Raw genomic sequence first — 19,922 nt, 5'->3', positions numbered from 1 at the left:
CATATAAAACTAAAATATAATATTTACAAAGCGATCTTTACAATTACAATCCTATTTCCTTACACTAAATAGCTCAACTTATTGCATTTCGGTTGGTTTAATTCTTCATGCCGAGTCTATGTTTTATTTAGTCTCATCTAAAACATCATCAAAATAAACTCCACTTTATTGGGTAAATGCGTTTCTTACAATTAAAATCCTTAGTCATTAACACGTTGGCTACAAGTTGACTCACTAAAATGTAAATTAAAGTTGCATGGCTTGGTAGTGAATGTGTTAACAATATTCAAATAATATTTTGCAATTTAAAACAGACCAAACACTACCAACGGTATATAAGGTAATGTTTACATTGTATTTCAAGTTTAAAAAAGTATTTCTTGAACAAAAACGTTAAAGTTTCAATTAAATAACTGTTTTGATCTGGTATGTGAATGTTTTTTGCTATGAAGTTTCAGAACAGTAAAACAATAGCTGACCAACCTATATTCCTAACCCCTCAGAACATATGTAGGGAATGATGCTGCACCGAATGGACAGAGAAATGCAAACATATAAACTGTCGTTACCACCAGACCTTGTGTTCTTTGTCTTTGTGGACTGTATTGAGACTAAAAATACATTTAAACTGGCACTTTTATTTAAACTCGAACAAAAGTGCTGTTATATTCTAATTAGAAGGAATCTTAATGATTAGTGTAATGAGTCTTTGAATTGACTTGAATTTTGTTTTTAGTCACGATTTTAGCATTATGCATAAAAAAGACTTGAAATAGTTAGATATTATAGTTAGCAAACATGTTATTGTTATCTATTATGATTGGTTTTACAAGGTCTTGCCAGTATAGTAATTGGAGTTCACCCTTGGCGTTGGAAACCTATTTGAATACCTACCTACCTACCCATAACAGTAGCAATTACCATAATCTCATACTTCGTTAAAAACTTTGATTTAATCTATTAAGTTAAAAAATACTCACAGGTAGGAGAAGAGGTATCTCTTCTTGGGATGGCGTACGTTATCAGTTCAGATTTTGTATTAAAATAATTTTTGATTTCTTAATTTAACTTGATATTTATGAGTCTAGCAACCTTATAGAGGGTAAAATTATGTATTAAAACACTAACTTAAACAGAGAGGCAAATATACATTAATTGATATTGTAAGGTCTTACCTTAGCAATCCTATAAAGTTATTTTCAAACCGATATTAATTTCGAACCCGCAAGTCCATCTTCACTATTCAATCAGCATCAATCTAGGTCAAAATGTATATAGTAGTATCTACCCGATAGGTTTCGTAGAAAGTATAATAATATTTATTACATTACAAATTACAGTTGACACGAAAGTAGTAAAAAAAGATATGGATACAAAACTGTGATTTTTGAAGTGTGGGTTAACCTCACTTTGGGAACACGTTGCCGGCGACTGTCAATTGTTAAAATTATTAAGGATGGATTACTGTATATGGACCTTCGGGTTACAAATTAATAACGGATCAAATATAACTTAATATGATTGCTAAGGTAAGGCCTTACAATATCAATTAATTATATATAAGTAATCCAGAGGGGAAAGCGATTGATAACACCAAACACAAAAACAAATACAAAATAACAGAGGATTGATATTATTGTGTTGTCATTTCGTAAAGTATATCGCAAAGATATTTATTTGCTGGAGTGATTTGTACAGTTGTTGGCTGAGTGTTTGGTACACAAAGATCCATTATTGGACAGAACTGGGCAAACAATGTTTAGGGACTGTTTATAAAGTCAATACAATTAGGATACAATCGCCTGCTTTCATTCCCTACAATCGTCTTTGACCTTTGTATTGGTGGATAACAGCTGTCATATTATGTGATTGACATCTACAATCCGATAGAATAAATTGTGCTTATTTGTTAAAATTGTTTTATCAATAGCCATTAAGAATTAAATTCTGCCTGTAGCATATAAATTACAAATTAAGTTGTCAATGAGTTCATTTTACAAATTTTAAACGCAAAATGTTTGACTAGTGTATGGAAGTAAAATATTGACCAATATAAAACATATTTATGGGTCAGTACGTGCAATTTGATTTGTACGGTATGACTAATACTACTCCTTCGGGCGAGAGCGCAACACTAGTCCTAAGAACTTTTAGGGTCAAATACCGAAAATACAAATCATTCATCAACAAACTTTTGATATAATGGCTCAACAATTACAAAGAAGTTTTGACTATACTATATAATTGGTTACGTACCTTAGTCCGTCTTCAGTCTTAAATTAGTCTAGGGATGACTAGTTTTGGATCAAAGAACCATTATCAAATCCTTGTCAACATCAAATTGGAGTTGGTCATAAATCCGGCAGAAGCCTCCATACACATGTTACACGGCAGACACGAAAATGTGGCCAGCCTATTGTTTTTAAATGTGTTTATATTGTGTTTTTAATTGTGAACTTTATGTCAAACTGTATTTACGGGTTGATGAAGAAGTCTGTCGGATTTATGACCAACTCTAATTTGATGTTGACAAGGATTTGATAATGAGTCTTTGACCCGAAACTAGTCATCCCTAGACTAGCTTAAGACTAAAGACGGACAAAGGTACGTAACCAATTATATAGTATCAGTCTTGGTGGCAAAGACGCTTATGTTAACTAGGCCATATTTAGTTCATGCAATGTATGCTTCAATAAACGGCATCTGCTGTTCTTAGTTTTGTCATTGGATTTCTAACGTTTTAAAAGGAAACGGTCCAAACCCTGTCCTTTTTCTCATTTATCTTCAACTTTTTGTTTGATAGGATAATTAAATTTATAGCCTAATCAGAAATGGAATCTAGACCCTGCAAAACCTCGCTTGGAATCAAACCAGCGACCTTCATATTTGAAGAAGAGCACTCGGCAACCAAGAGAATCGAATGCAATCAGAAAAATTTCATTTAGCGCATTGTATTATACAGTATAATCAATGTGAAAATGTGAGCACTTGAGAATCGTCATATATATATATAATTTTACTACCCTTCTTTTTGGATAGCCTTTACAAAAATTAAATGCAATACAAACTAACAGTTGCTTACAAAATTTTCAATAAAACACAATTGTTTATCTATAGTTTAAATTTATTTTTATTTTTATAAACACAATGACCTCTTTTAAAGGGGTTTAATTTCAATTATGTTTAGGTAATATCGATCAAATGGGCTAAACCTTAAGGATATAAATACTTGTCCCACTTCATCGGGAAAGGGGAATCCTAACAGCTGATTGGTTCTGCTGATAACACAGAACCAATCAGGCGATACTGGCTGATATTGGTTTGTGTATCTATATGTAATCGGAGACTGTAGTGTCATTGGTTATCGTATTACGAAAATAATAACATATCACTTCGTAACTAGATACAAAATGAACTATCGAGTTGATTAAAAAAAGTGATATGATTTTATTAGACCACATTTCCGAGACAACCAACACTTAACAGATCAGGTAAATACTGTCATACCTAAACTTGACACCACAGTTGTGTTAACAATATAAAAAAAATCTTGTCAAATATTTCAGCTTTAGATTGAATTCAGCAATTTCGCAAAACACATTTCAGATTGCAATTGTAAGTTATATTTATTTCGTACTGAATTTAACTAAAACAGCTCATATATTTGTATCGTTTAGTGTTAGATGATTGAGGTATGGTAACTGATGTTTTAAAGTTATAAATTTGTTGTAACAATAATGGTGTTTTTTTTCATAATTTATTAATTTAGTTTTATTGATTTTGTATATGTCTTAGTTATAAAGGATTGCAGATAAAAGATTGTTGAAACTTCCAAATGATCCTGTTTTTAATCATACAAAATGATCCAATTTGTTTATCTTAAAAATGACGATTTTGTATTAAAATGAAGCATAGATAGAAAGATTTCATTATACAATAAACTAAATGTTCAACCCAAAAAGTTACAGATATTTTCCTAAGAATTGAAAAACTTAAAATTAGGAAAAAGAGCAATATTCTTTTTATTTCGATCAAAGATTTTTTGTATTACAAAATTGAAGTAAAATTTCATCCCTGTGTGTTTAAAGCTCTGTAATGAGGAAAAATTTTTTGGATCCTTTTTTAGTTAAAACACCCTACGACTATAGAACCTAGCACTAAAAAAAGACGGAACAATTTGGGGTATAACACCTACCTTTCTGCGATGTTGTACCCTCTTAATATATACGTAATTTAAATGTTTTCCTTTTTCAAATGAAAAACCAACCGACCAATAGGCCGATTAAGTCTTGGAATAAAATTATAAATTTCAGTACAAATCAAAAATTCTTCAATGTCTTATAATCTTCTTTTCACGTAAATATATTCTGCGTTTTTATAGTAAATCAACGATCACTGATTTGGTCAAACAAGATGTTCATAAAACTACTCACACTTCTGTTACTGGCGTTTCGTCTAGTCCAGTCTGCACTGCCATATGTAAAGTACATCGCCTGTGAGAAACAGCAATGGCCTGACAATCAGGACGCTACGAAGTGGACATGTGGAAAAGACCAACACATAGGCTTTCCTGATAATGAGTAAGATGATTTATTACTTAGATTTGCCATTTGATGCACATCGATGCCACATTGCAATTATTGTTACATCTGTTATTGGTCAGCTTAAGTAAAACTGGCTAGAAAATCAGCTCCAAAGATGTTATCTCAACAATGAAATTTTCATATTTTAGACATCATCACCTTGAAACATGTATAAAGGGTGTATTGAAACCATACAAATATAATATTTCTTAATTTGTCTTCTCACCTTTAATGGTATTTTTAAGAGGTTTCTTCCGTCTAGGTGAGCTAATACACTGAGTCAAAAATTTCTTTACTGCTTATATCAGCAATGCTAAGCTGTTATAGTGGCCACCTTATCAGAGAGATGGAGGTTCAATCCAGCAGCTAGAGATAAGTGTTTGGTAGCTTAAAACTAGAGAAAATTGTCCTTGATTATTGAGTTTGCAATAATATATCCTTGATTTAACTGATCATTATCCCCTGCAATATCTCTCAGTTAATCATGTACCAAATCTTAACTCATGTTTGGGTTGCAAAACGAATCTCCATTAAACATTTTACCAACATTTTCCCATATATTTCTTTTAGAGTGTTTTTCTAAAATATATTCAACCAACTATTGATTTAAATTAAAAATTGATTCCCAAAACCAAACAAGTGGGTATGTTCCCTACAAGATTTATGTACAGCTTACGCTTATCACAAAAAAAAATATATTTATATTAATTCACACACGAAGCCTGAATCCATTTTTTTTGTTTCAGAAAACAAAATAACTACAAGATTGCTGATTTTTTCATTGAGCTTGAAGGAATGGAGGGAACGGACAATGCTGTATTGTGCACAGCATCTGTTGAAGGAGCAACTATTGAAGCTGTTTGGATGAATAAGTCTGGAAAATATCTTACAAACAGCTTCGTTTTCGGTTACGACGAAAAGATCAAAGATAAAATCAGATTTGGAATCAGGGGAAGAAGAACAGGATGTGATAAGTTACACGCAAGGGTGCAGCTGTATGGATTTAACCAACCTAAGAGTGTGAAAATATCATGTGGAGCTGGACCTAGAGGAGATATTTGCCCTGGAGATAATCTTAAACTTTCTCCAAGACTCGAAAAAGATGTGGCCTAGAGTAGTAGAAAACATAATATAAAATTAAACTATAATCCAAATATTTTATTTCGTCTTTGATCCCCCAAAATTCTTTTAATGGATTAATGAAAATGGCATATCAAATTTATTATTCTATGTATGCATTTTTCCAATGACTATGTCTAGTAAAAGAACATCATATGTTATTACACCCATTTATGGTAATTGTTATTAGTAAAACAGATCAGTACTTTAACAAAAACCAAATAGTGACATATTATTGTATATTATTGAAATGAGTTGGTTGAATCTTTGTAAATTTATGTTTTGGGGCTTTGTATTACTTTAAATGGTAATGGAGTAATTAATTTTAATTTAATTTTAAATTTATTCATAATAGATTTATGGTAAATAAAATTTTTTATTATGTACGTTTTTATTGGTTCTAGATTTTGTTCATATGATGTCTGCATTGTGATACCATATTACATGAGCTGTGGTAATTAAGCTTACGTTAATTGCCTAGTCAATAATAATTTCGAAATTATTCATGACTTTTCTTAGGACTCATACTTTCTAAAATTTCTTTCTGCAGGAATATATTGGCAATACAAGGGGTGGTTATTGAGCCGTTAAATACAGAATACAATATTTACCTGTAAAATATGTTCTCAAGTGTTTTCTGCCAAATATTTAGGATAATTATGTTTCTATAATATATTTGACTGGCCTACTTTTTTAGTTTGTTCGTAAATCGATAAATCAGGATGTAATGTAATCAAATAGAGTTTTTTTATACCACACAAAACTGAATAAACTCACCAGAGCTAAAGTACAGACGATTAACCAAGACAATAATCTTGAATAACTTGGTTGAGTTCCAGATACTTACGATTCCACTCCATTAGGCAAGCAATCAGAAAATTCAATTAAAGAATTCCTAACAATCATAGTTTCTCCGATAAATATTACACATGTTTAGTAATCGTGCATACATGTTTTTATAGTAGTAACTATACATTCAAAGAAGTTAACCTAATGTGGAATTAGTTATATTATCATCTTTAATTCCAAAAATAATTATAAAAATAATAGAACACGTTTAATTTATTTTTAATACATGGTTGAATTTTACCAGTATATAATAGACACAATCTTTAATACGCGGTATTATGACTGTACTGATATTAGTTGAAATATGTTTTAAATTTGAAACCTATGTTGTCAAATGTGTTATATTTTTTAGCTAATTATGCAGTTCTATAGACCTGCTCACCTATTCATAAAATCAGGTAGGGTTAATGGATTCAGTAAAAGGGACTAATGAATTTAAATATAAAAAAAATATAAAAAAAGCTTTAAATAGAACTTAATGCTTAAGGCCTGTGAATATGTTTCGCAAATAAATTTTTGCAGACTAGCGTTCTTTTGAGTATACATCTACTAACATAAAATTAACATAACAATATTAAATATCCTTCTCTCATGGGCATAACGCAGTCAGCTATCAAAATGACATTTTGCTTACTATCAATACAAAATGATCATTCAAGCATCTCAATCTCTTATTAAATAGTAGAAATACAATTGAACTGAAGATTAAGAACCTTGTTTCAACTTATAAAAACTAAAAATGATTTACAACACATTCAGTAAGAGTACTATCTACAGTAATACATATAACTTCAAACATTTTGCTCGCCTATGACTAGTTATTTTTATTTTTTTTATGGAATAAATAATGAAAGCTAACTTACCATAATTATTTTCTTTAAGATTAAATGCAGATGTTGAAAACTATTAACTATACATATTGCACTATTAACGCCACACCATTTGGAACGAGTTCAACTTTGGGATTCATCCATAAAAATAATGTTGGGTGTTTTCATTTATGGCAAGGGAATTTTCCTGAAACAAATATTAGTAATCGTGGTAGTCCTGTCCCTCATTGAGCTTTTTTGTAAGTTCACGAACCCTTCATTTGTTACATGGCTCTTTAAAAAAAATTCTAAAAACCGTATCATAGTATTCATTTTATACAAGGTAAACAACGTAAACTGGATTACAACCGTGAAGATTTAAATATGCTTGTAAATATTTAACTTATTTTAAACATTTTTAGATACTTTATATATGGTGCTTCTAGTCATAATAAATTTTACTATGCATATAGAAAATAGCAATGATAGCAATGACATCTTCATATTTAAAAAATGCTACACAAAAGTTAGTTGCAATAGAATAATGAACCTTAACGCAACAAACGCTTTACGTACAAAGAGAGTTCCTAATGATGTTGGCCGGTTTTTTGTTGCGACCTCACAAAACATCTCGAATAATGGGAATCTGATAGTCTTTTAACTAAAAACGGTGCCATGACAGTTTGGAATAACTTATAAGTACATTGCAGTGTAGTCTACTTAAAATGCCAGGTTTTGGCTATGAGCTGTTGGACAAGTAGGAATAAATTATGTAATTACTGTTACAGCTCGAAAAATGTGTCAATTTAGTAAATTTTTCTGTGTTAAAACACTATTGTCAGCTTCAGGTACTTGAAGTGTTGATCGGTTGTAAACATCGTCAAGGTAAACACAAAGGGAACGTACAAAAATTACAATTAAAAACTTAAAAGCATTTAAACATAAAACAAATATGCCTGTTCTGACAAAAGTCTGGCTAACCACAGAAGTTCTTTATGTTTAAATGTCTATATGTCATCATACTACAATTGTTTAAACCTCTTACCTTTTATTAAGATAACAAAACATACAAAGAAAAACTATTGAGGAACATTGTTTCCACCAAGTTTCAATTTGGGATTTTTTTTTGAAACCAATTATCTTTTTCAAAGCCACAAAGAATGCATACTTAACCTAGTTACACTGCATAGAAGCGAATGGTTTTTATACCTCAGTTCCTTTTAGCGATGTTTTTCTTCAAATGTAGACATCATTAGTGCTGAGTACAAACGGTTTTTTGTATAATGAACCAATATGTTTTAACACGTTTTAAGAATTAAGACAACATTATGGTACATTGCAAAACTTCTAACGGGATGCTATAAATAAGCAAGGATAAACATTATTTTGGAATTAGAAAAATTATGCAACTTAGTTATGGAGAACCTAACCATCAGTCGATGTTAAAAATACTATTTCAAGTGGATTTGTTTTGTTTTCATCTACTATTCCTGTTATTAAAGCTATGTTAGATTGAACTGCTAGAGGTTCAACCTCACAATCGTTTCGAGCAGTCGTCAGTTAGTGTTTGAAACATAATCATTATAAATATGTGTTTAAATATGTTAAACTAAAAAAAATAACAATATGTTTAAATGTTTGAAAGTAATTTTATTTAACAAGAGATGCATACAGAAAAAGAATATACTATAACTTTTATAGGCCTACTGTAGAAAATAAATATCTTACGTGTTACTTTTCATTTAATTAAATGTTTTATGGATTATAACTTGCCTTATTTAATAGATAGATTTGTCTATCGAGTTCTTAAGTTCATTGGAGTTTTTTGCACCTGAAGTGAGTACTGTCTTTCATTGTGTTTAACCACCAAGATGGTTAAGACTTTTGCAGTAAGTTACTAGTTGTACCAATTTGCGGTTGAATTTTCAGTTCTTTGTTTAGATTTTTAGGTTTATATGTTATACATCACAGTATAAAACATAGTCATAATACAGTTCAAAAGGAATAATAGTTTAGTGATGTTTCTTTACTATGGAAATAAAAAATTATTATTTAAGATTTTAATTACAGTGTTTACTAGGGTTGAATTCCAGCTTACAAATTGTTCAGGGCTCATATAATAATCAATGTTGCAAAATAAATGAGCCGCACAGAAATGTTAAAACTATCTTGGTTTGTTAAACACCAATTACACGTGACATAGCAACCTTTTTAAAAATACTAATTAAAATCGTCTAAAAGAGAATAAACCGTTTTACAGCGGAAGGTTGTAAATAAAATATCTAAAACCAACCACACTCACCATTTTATTCATAGTGATTTTTCTTGTCAGAACGAAACAAAATATTTTTAGAATACTTAAGACATTACTATTAGTCTGTATTAATTACTATAATCTTCGTCATAAGGTGTTTTTTCTTCTAGGTGTATCGTGGTGGCACTTCTTATAATGACATGTCTTGCTACCATGACCCCTAACCAATGGGAGATCTACACAGCCTACTCAAAAGAAAGGGCTAACCGCCAAAAACAACAAATCGTGCAGAATCAAGGTAGCTCGGTTACACAATTGTTATCCAGTAAATTAGAGATAAATGTCTATGTATTTGATAAATTTAAAGGTCAATGCAGTTTACAAACTATAACTATTACTATTCAAATCATTGTTTTAGAATTTTTAGAATGCTTAAATCATTAACTTTTTCTATTGTTGTTAAACTTGTAATTCTACAGCCAATTACCACATACAATGCATTATATGTTTTGTTAGTCTGCAAATAATTGCATTTTGAATCATAAACACTTAAAATGGAACGTGGTTTTAACTCATTACATTTTTGTGGGTCCACCAGAACCTTTTCCTACAGTTACCTAACAATGTACATGTTCTCTCACTGATTTGAGAAAGCAAAGTGGCCAATTCGCTCATCAGTGAGACAATGTTAACATTGTCTCACTCTAATTACTTTGTCTCACTCCAGATTTTCAACGTGAAGGCACGAAATAGTGAGCGCGTAACATGCAGGCAACGTCGTATGCGCGCGACATACGTTGGCAGCACTGGCTGTAAATCAGCTGGTCAGCTGTTGTACTGTTGTATTTGTCACTTCACATTAAATGTTATATTAAAAGTTCACTTCTGTGTAAAAATAGGTTATGTTTCTTCACCAATTTATTTGTTTTATGGTAACTGTAGGAAAAGTATAATGTGCAACTCGAGTTCAAAGTACAATTGCCTCACTCGAGAAACCATTCCTCACTCGCCTACGGCTCGTGAGTAAGGATTTCTCTCGAGTGAGTCAATTGATCACTTTTCTCACTAGTTGCACAAATAACTATTTCAAGTTAAGTTTTAAACAAAAACCACTGGGATTGTATGCTGCAGTGCATTGGAAATTATATTTAAAATATGTCATTTCATGTTGTAAATTTTTTTTATAATTTTTTTTTTCAATGACAATTTTACCCAAATTTAAAATTTAAAGGAATTAAAGTTTCTAAATTACTTGTTATTTGCATTTGTATTATAGTGTCTGCATTTTTCTAGGTAAACCACAATTACTTGCCTCAAGTGCAGACAGCCAGATCAGCTTAACTTCTTGTAACAGCTGTTACTTGTGTTAAAGGTGAAGCTGACTCAGAACTGCAATATCAGGGGGGAATTATTGAGGGGCCAGCACCGTGTAAATGATAAAAAGCCAAAAGCAAAATTTAAAAATGTATTAGGCTACTCAACAATATTACATATTAGTGCTTAACATAAGATTTATCAATAATTTAATCTTTGTAAAAGTGGATTTAGTCAAAAATTTTGTAAGCCCGTATACAAATAATATTTTGCTCAGACTAAAAAGTATTTTGGGACCGGTAAGGGGTTTCTCAGGTTAAATATATTTACATTAGTGATTATATACAATAGTTGGTTTAAAAAATATAGAACTAATTCTTTTTCTATTAGGTCAATAATTAGGCTGCTTAGCGACAAATTTAGTATTTGCATATCTATAAACATTGTGAAATATTTTTTAGTATTATTGGGAACGAAACCATCAACAGAATATGATGAGCATTATCATACATGTATTATAAGCTATATATTTTGTTATAATGTTTTATAATACTGTCTTTGTCAAGGACTGAATTAAAGCAATTTTAAATTAAAAAATTAATTAGGTTACAATCTTTTCGCATGCGTGGAAAACCTCAATAAGGAGACTCTAGATAACAAGCCTCAATTGATTACAAGTTTTGTTTTATACCCTACGATTTAAGTTACCCCTAGACACATGCAATTGCTGAACTCGATAAGAAAACCTTTTTAACGAGCCTTGTTTAATAATTTTCATGAGTCTTGTTATCAAGGTTCTACTGCAATTTGTATCCAAATGTTAAGTAATAAAGAGTTCAGATGCGTTTAACATAGACAACTGAGTTGTATTTTTTCCTTACTATTAACAGATCACAGTTTACATTTTTTAAATAGAACCTACAACTTAAGCTTGTAGAAGTTGAAGCTACTAGAAGTTGGCGCTCTTTCACGGGCACTACACGTAAGACTACCTGTGCCTTTTCCTTCTACAAGATTTGATTTGGGCTTACTGGTTCCACAGCTGACTTCTAACCCAGACGCCAGTGCATCGTCTACCACCGGCATAAACTTAGTGTTGACCTTGTCCGTGCATACCTTGTCTTCCTTGCAAACCTGTAGGTCCTCAAGATACTTAGCATAACTGTTGTCAAACTCTTCTTTGGTAAGGGGCTTTGCAATGATGAGGTAAACCGTTGAGAAGAGTGTTACCAACAGGAAAAGTAACTGAAAAAAATAACTATATATAAAAATAGTAGTGATCATTAATAATATATTTAATATGGGAAGTGACATGATAACCCTATGCTTATACTTGCATTTTAGCTTCCTTCACAAGACTCTCTATTTACCAAAATAAGACTGTTATAGTAACCAAAATGTTAGGATCTACTGAGAAGACATAGTTCTGGAGTTTCGTCGTTTTATGTTGGTTCATACGCATCATTAAAGGAATTGTTTAATAAACTGTTTAATCATCCGGTATTATTGACATGTGTTAAAGAAATGTAATTATTATTTGTATTTACATAATTTTTAAGTACTGGTGGATTTTATCTTCCAGGTAAAAAAATTAGACATGTAAAGTTTCCAAATAAAAAAGTAAAATTTGACTTTAAATAAACAGCCTTACTTTTAAAATGGGTTGGAGTCAAAGTTATTTTGCTAATAAAAAAATTCTTGAATGAAACTAGTATAGCTAAGCTTAACTTTTAACTTAATTATCAAAACAAAATTTTCATTAATTGTTTCATAAACTGTTTAAACATCCGGTATTAATGAAATGTGTAAAATAAATGTAATTATATTTTTATAAACATAATATCAAAACACTGGTTGTTTAGTATTTTCGTAGAAAAAAAATAATGTAAATTTTGTAAATAAATAAGTAAAATATGACTTTAAATATACAGCCTGATTGTTCAAATAGGTTGGCATCAAAGTTATGTTGTAAATAAAAAAAAAATATTGAATGAAAGTAGTACAGCTAAGCTTATCTTTGTTACTTAAGTATCTAAACAACATTTACATGTTTTCTAAGAAATCATTTTAGTATTCCATCCATGTTAACAAGGAACTTCAGTTGTGGTACTTTTGAGCTCATACCAATTTCGGAAACCTAATCAAATACAAACTATACTATCGCTATAATGATAGTAAAATTGTTTACTTACCTTTGTAAACAACATTTTGCCTTTATTTAGAAACAAATTTAACTATAATACCATGTTCCCAAAATTATTCACAAAGTAAAGCATAACTCGAAGCTCCTCTTTACACTACGCATATCCAAGACACTTCATTATGACGGCTTAATCAAAGCAAGCCCACAAATGAAGACAGCTGTTAAAGAGCAAATGTTTGTCTAGCAATACTTAAAACTGTCTGTACCAAGCTTCTCTATAATCGTTGAGATCAACATCAATACAATCTCAAATTGTCAACACTTACGTGTATATAGTGAGTTGATAAAAGAAAATATATATGCAAAATATTAATATGTTGATTCCTGTTTGTTTAATCTATACTATTATAAATACGAGTCTGTTTCTATATTTTTCGATGTTGGTTTTAATTTGGTCTAAATATTATATTTCGGGTTTTCTATATTCTGTCTTAATTCTTTGGTTGTACTGTACTGGTCAAAGTTTGATAATGGTGATATATGCCCGCAATAATATTTGAGCGACGAATAGACCTAACTCTTATCACTAAAACGAACGTCAGAAAAATAATTTAAAATTAATTTGTCTACGTAATATTTAGTCGCTTATGTTAAGAAGTTGCTGTAAAACAAATTACTAGATGATGTAGGTTAAAGAACAATTATTGGCCTCTTTAGGTATTTTTTACCCCTAAATAAGCTTTACCATGGTGCGTTTTAGGTTTTATGGAAGAAAAGCTGGTCTAGTGTAAGAGTGTGGGAATACATTATCAATAATTGACGATTATGCTAAATTCTCTTGCAGGAAATACAAAGGTATAAACTGAAGAAATGGAAAATTCTCTTTAGCCAGCAATCAGAAGTGGTTGTAAGGCTTCTGATTGATAAACAAACAAGCGCAACATCAATTGATTGATGCTGTAGTTTGATGTCATTAGTAATAATGAAGGTTGACGATAATGAGTGAAACGGCTCCTCATTTCAGCTCCAATGATTCTTAGAGTATTGGTAAGTTGGAATTTTCAAGAATAACAATGAATTGTAATTTATAAGTATAGTTTTAAAGTTTACAATTAAGAACTAACAAAATATTTTGTTTATTGAAATAGTTAATTCTTTTAATTAACTAGTAGCTTTTAATTGCGAATTAAAATGTATATAATTTTAAATCGTATCTTGAATAGGCCATTACTAAAACTAATGCCCTTTACTAACCTTTACCATCAAAAACTTCGCTTTTATTTGCTCTATGGATACGCCTATCACTACTGTAGAGGTTCTCAACGCCTTTGACATTAGGCAATATAGTAGCTATATCTGTGCTAAATAACTGTTTTGAGATATAGTTGTTTATTAGTGGTATTAATTGGAGGCTCTTTCGGAAGAGAGGATAAGGGAAGTGTTTATTTGTTTATAGCTAGTCTTTGTGAACACAATGACCGTTAGAATTTTGCATTACTGTAAAAGTTTTAACCACGCAAAAATGGTTATATTGCAACTATTGAATATTTGTAACCAATGGTATGACCACATGTAGCCAACGTATGATACATACACGAAAGCTTAATGTCTAAGGTATAAAATCAGGATATTTCATATGTTAGTGAAATAATACACAGTGACTGGTGTCGATATCTTTCCACAACTCTGTTAAAACAATGTGAATACTATGAAACAATAATGCAACTATGTAATAAAGAAATGTTGATTTAGGTTTTGACTTGGACACTTCAAACATATAACAACCGGTAATTTTACGAAGCTGAGCCAAAAAGAAACTATTTGCGTCTTTTAAATATAGTGTTTTTACAGTCATATGTTAACATGTGTATTTATATATTATGCCACATTGATACAATCCGTAGCACAGTTTAAATGTAGGTTTTCCATGGTATTATTCAAAATATCATTTTGAAAATGAAAATGAATTATATTTAACATTTACCTACAATGTAGATTTTTTTACAAAAAATTTATTTCTCCTGATAAGTTTTTCTTATTCAAAGGCATTACAAAAATATCTTTAAAGCAGAATCATAACCCTACCTTCTACTTTAATTGCAGTTGGCTGTTTTCATTTTCGTCGTCGCAAGAGCCGCATATGATGACGCCGAAGCAGAAGACACAAGACCTATAACGTTGTCAGTGTTTACGGATAAATACAAAGAATATGTGGCTAAAGTGAAGGACTGCAAACTGCGAATGAATGACAACTTAGTACAACAATGTCTGGACGAAGTTAACAGCAAGTTCCGCACTATAACTCACCGAGGAGTCAACTGCGAGGTCATTGAAGAACTTTCGTGTAAGAGAGGACATTTTGGAAAGTATGAGATAATCATTGATGATCATGAACAAAAGGTGGAACTTCCCTGCTAATTGGAAATTATATTGCATTTATTTCTTGAAACTAGTAATACTTATTTTTACCACCTTTAACTATTTTAAGAAATATGCTTAATGGTAAGGTTCTAGAATTCATCCTTTGAAGTTGTTAACGTGAAGTTAACAATGATTTAAATCGCAAATAAACTAAAATATTGCTAGTAATAAGAAATACTTGAATTTTTTTCTAACAATCGTCAAGGAACAGAATTTTTAATAATTTTCATTTAAAGGCGAACTGAAATATTTGTGTATATGTACTGAGGTTAGATACTTCTTTCTATCTTATAAATTAGTTTTTTAAGACATAAAATTTGTATTTAATTTTTTATGTCTTTACCAATATCACTTCAATCTTTGGCCTCAACAATATTAAAAATAAATCATCATCGTCTTAAGCCACAAAAGGCTTTGTTGGCATTTACTTTTAATTTTATTGTATTACTATACTACGATATCGATCGGTTCGAGCTTTGGGGCATTTATTTAGAAATACGGTTTACTTAAGCAAAAGGCCCACATTATTTCTGAAAAGAGGAACCTATTTCATCTCAGTATGTGGATATTACATTTAAGATTCAAGCGAAAATGAATACATGAAAACGGAGAAGAAAATATATAAAACAGTACAAAAAAACTTATTTTAATGCAAATAACAAATCAAAAGTATACGTTTTTCAGCAAAATTAAAAAGTGAGTTTTTATTCAACACACACGGGTTTTATAAACTTCATTTTGAACAGATTCGATGACAGTGATGATTGTAGTATTTGCTAAGGACATTTTATTCCATTAGCCTACACATGTTACACATATATTACATAAGAACACTGGTAGCATCTTCTAAAAATATAAGGTCCCTGAAAGTAAACATGTGCTTCAATGATGGTTAGAAATCCTGATATTTTTGAATAGCAGACATTTTACAATAAACACTTTCGTTGAGCTATGCAAAAGGTTCGTTTAGCGCCAAATTACAGCAATCTTTTGAATGATCCCCGCTTCCCAGGAGTGCCAGTGGTTCCCCTTCATTTCCTTTGACCCTTTCAACATCTGGTCGTCTACTTCATTAGGTCTGGTTTTATATCTAATGGAGGAAGAAGAAGCTCAACGAGATTCAACGATATTATTCTAGTAATGATGATGCACTTAAATGGATTGAGTTTGTGAGTGTGGGTTTGCACCAGTTGGCAAGGTAATTTATAAACTTTGCATTCATATTTTTTTAGTAAGTCAGATTTAATAAAGTATAGGGCCTTTTGTTATCCAACTCGAATCATGTTTATATTTTTACATAACACTTACTGCTTACGAACGAAAACCTGTCTCCAGTGTGTGAATTACCTAAAATTATTGGTCAGCTTGTAAACTTTCAAGGACGTTAACAAACATATGGGATACTGTTTTCAGCGTGCCGTACTAAACGAATAGGAGTTGTCTGGTAATCAAATCGATAATAAACCAACAGGTTTAATGTGTATTGCAATTATGCAACTGTATTGTGATTAATTATGTTTTTAACATTGTAAATGTTAGCTCAAAGTGTAGCTTATAGAGACAAATGTAAAAAACTAACATGAAAATGTCCTATGCATTTGTTACGGTGCGTTTGTTATGGATTTAATCGGCCAACAAGTTTACCTTAGTAAGTAGTTGACACTAATTAAACTTTAGGAACATTAAACAAGCACAAGTGTAATTAACATAGGAAAGTGTATACATAAATAGGATAATTACGTATTTTTCACTTTTTAGTATCGTTTATAATTTTACTTTAGCAAAAATAGTCTTAATTTAAATTTACATCCAAAAATGTAGTATGTGTACTGGGGCTACGTTAAAAAACCTACTGTCTAAAAGCAATTAAAAACATAAATAACTTTTATGACACAATTGGTTTTCAATTGAAAATACATATATATATTCATTTAGTCATCCAGCGTTTACGATGCTTTACAAAATACCCCCAAATGTTGATTACTGGATCGTAAGGACCTTTAGCTCAGTAATTTTGTCCCATTTGCCCTAATGACCCGATCGTTTGACTCATCAGGGTCGGTTCCGATTCGACTCTAGATTCAATAACGTTAATGCTCTACAGTTATTGGGGATTTAATTTATTTTTGTGTTTTACAATCGAAAATCTATGGCTATTAAATGAGGATGACTAGACACTATTTGAGGTATTGCACTGTTCGATGGACTTAAATGTGACTTTTAGTTTATTCGATTTGTTAGCTTATAAATATTGTAAAATAGTTACAAAAAGAATAAGTAAAATTTTAAGAGTATTTCAGCAGATTATTGAGGGTAATCATTTTTCTTCAAGAGTGACTCTAAAATATATATTAAAACTATGAGTTTTAATACAACCAAACTTTGAAGTACACAATTTTTTAACTTATTTAAGCCTGGAAAGTTTTGGTTGTATACAATGCACTAAATAATTGTAAATACTGTTATCAAAAATATATGCATGGAAATTTGTGTTTTAAGTGAAACCAAAACAATATATAAAAAAAGATAATAGTCACATATAGCTCAGCACCCGCATCAGTGTAAATTGCAAACATGGAATTTGTACAGTATTAAGTGTCTTTCCAATAGTAAAGGAAATGCATTTATCCTACGCATGGTATCTACCTTGTAGATTTTTTACGATTGGTGTGTTCCTAACTCTTAGTTAAGTTCTTTTCATGATAGATAACTTGAAAAATAATGTATAATACCCCATGAAACTAAATGTTTTAAAATGTTCAATATTTGAATGTACTGTTCAGTGCCAATAAAAATATGTTACTCGTCAGAGTAAAATACGTTGGAGTCGAAGTTGCTGTAAATACCTTTCCCAAATGTGACTGAAAGGTGTTTAAGACTTTTTTTTAACAGAAATTACGCACTTTCTTTCAAAACAGAAAGGGATTGTTCTATGTTTGAATAGGTGCTCATGGCACCTTTAGGTTTGCTGTATAGAACCTTGGCATATAATACCTGTAGTGAGTGTAAACATTCAGCATAACACAACAGAGTAGTTGACCAAGAAACAAGTTCTGTTATCATGCTTCATCTTCTTGTTGTAAGTCAACAATCAATTATATAAAATATAATATGCAATAATTGGTAAATTAAATATATATGTATATATTTTAACCATATAAAATTCAATGTTTTCAATATATTCCTCAAGTTTAATAAATATGTTACAGCAGGCATTTATGCGCTTTATGTTTGTTTTACATTTAATTTCAATTCATTCCTCTAGATTGCTATGACACAGGTTAAAGAATATTTAAAACAATGAACTATTTATTGGAAAAAGATTAAATTGAATAACAATAATTTACAATATTTTAAACATGAGTTGCAAATACGTGATGTTTTGTTTATGGATTGCATCAACCGATGCTTTGTTTAACTAATACTAACTACTAAACCGATTTTCTCAATTGGTCATTCTTCTCAGTGTTAAATTTTATAGAACTAATTAAGAATTCGTATTCAAAAGAATTTATTTAATAATATCTATATAAATTTATTTATGAAATTAATTTAATTTGACTATAACAATATATTTACTGCTCATTGAAATTAAAATATTGAGTTTTTACTTTTAAAATAATATTTTTTTATTTATGTGGAAAGTCTTATCCCACAGTTTTATTTTTGTATTGTTGTAAATTAGTAAACAAAATAAGACATCTAGAGTCATGAAAGATTAGACAGGAGGTACTTCCCATTAAAATTCCATTTTATTTATAATCTTTATTCAACGCTTTCTTTCATATTCAGATTATTACAAGCAAATCAGTAAATTTTATTTAATGCAATGGAAATTCTTGAAGAAGATTTTTTTCCTGATGTTCAAACACATGCATAACTTAACTTTAAATTAATATTCAAATCGTTGTATAACATTCAGTCTCTTTGGTTCGTTGGGTCTCCGCCCCTTATTTTTTGTTTGAGGATTGTTGGAACTAATCTCGAAGAAAATATGTTACTGATAAATTATTTTACTGAGTAATATAATACAATAATAAGAAGGTAGTAAAATACTAAGCGCTGTAGTCTTTGCAGCTGAAAAGCTATTGATAAGATATATTATGGGAGGGGGCAATGTAAATTTTTGTAGGAGTTAAGACACAAAACCTACAATCGTGTCAAATTTCAGATCTCCAGCTAAGAAGTGGGTAAACGTGATTTAGACCGTTGCACTTGATGGTGGCTATTGAGTAGATATAATAGGAGGTGGGATCAATTTCGGAGGGGGACATTTTCATATGGTCCTTTTTATATTTATACCTTGGTGTTAGGTCTAATATAGTAAACTGTTTATAGTTTCAATACCTTGCGCCCATAGAATAGGTAAATAATATGTTATAACCTCGTACAATCGGTAAAATATTACAAATGTTGACATGTAACTCAAA

General features: G+C 30.5%; 3 protein-coding genes across 4 annotated transcripts; 2 read left to right on the top strand and 1 right to left on the bottom strand.

Moving 5' to 3' along the window:
• The first annotated feature begins 3,586 nt into the window (after window positions 1-3,586).
• On the top strand, window positions 3,587-5,779 carry LOC128987971 (uncharacterized). Of its 2 annotated transcripts, none has more exons than XM_054409123.1 (3): window positions 3,587-3,615; window positions 4,382-4,580; window positions 5,330-5,779. In XM_054409123.1, exons 2-3 carry the CDS (start codon window positions 4,414-4,416, stop codon window positions 5,694-5,696), a joined length of 534 nt encoding a protein of 177 aa, XP_054265098.1. In that variant the 5' UTR covers window positions 3,587-3,615; window positions 4,382-4,413; the 3' UTR covers window positions 5,697-5,779. The 2 variants fall into 2 exon arrangements, with proteins under 2 accessions (XP_054265098.1, XP_054265099.1); XM_054409124.1 differs by having other exon boundaries at window positions 3,588-3,692.
• A 5,990-nt stretch (window positions 5,780-11,769) lies between these two features.
• LOC128986454 (uncharacterized) lies at window positions 11,770-13,271 on the bottom strand. Its single transcript, XM_054406831.1, has 2 exons — window positions 13,121-13,271; window positions 11,770-12,173 (listed from the first exon to the last, which is right to left on the bottom strand). The coding sequence occupies exons 1-2, from the start codon at window positions 13,133-13,135 to the stop codon at window positions 11,847-11,849; spliced, it is 342 nt and encodes a 113-aa protein (XP_054262806.1). The 5' UTR covers window positions 13,136-13,271; the 3' UTR covers window positions 11,770-11,846.
• A 673-nt stretch (window positions 13,272-13,944) lies between these two features.
• Window positions 13,945-15,520, top strand: LOC128987734 (uncharacterized). The gene is made up of 2 exons (XM_054408739.1): window positions 13,945-14,118; window positions 15,175-15,520. The coding sequence occupies exons 1-2, from the start codon at window positions 14,101-14,103 to the stop codon at window positions 15,487-15,489; spliced, it is 333 nt and encodes a 110-aa protein (XP_054264714.1). The 5' UTR covers window positions 13,945-14,100; the 3' UTR covers window positions 15,490-15,520.
• The last annotated feature ends 4,402 nt before the right edge of the window (window positions 15,521-19,922 follow it).

Source organism: Macrosteles quadrilineatus, unplaced genomic scaffold, assembly GCF_028750875.1.
Source record: "Macrosteles quadrilineatus isolate MER2022 unplaced genomic scaffold, UCM_ALF_1.0 Scaffold_2__2_contigs__length_208266976, whole genome shotgun sequence".
In the NCBI taxonomy this organism is placed as follows: Eukaryota; Metazoa; Arthropoda; class Insecta; order Hemiptera; family Cicadellidae; genus Macrosteles; species Macrosteles quadrilineatus.
The sequence above is the reverse complement of the archived record's forward strand: the minus strand, read 5'-3'. Positions and strand labels throughout refer to the sequence as shown.

Bases quoted from the DNA above. Each gene is read 5' to 3' on its own strand.
- LOC128987971 (XM_054409123.1), top strand. From the start codon at position 4,414: ATGTTCATAAAACTACTCACACTTCTGTTACTGGCGTTTCGTCTAGTC. The intron at 4,581-5,329 runs GTAAGATGATTT...TTTTTGTTTCAG, and splicing joins ATAGGCTTTCCTGATAATGA to AAAACAAAATAACTACAAGA.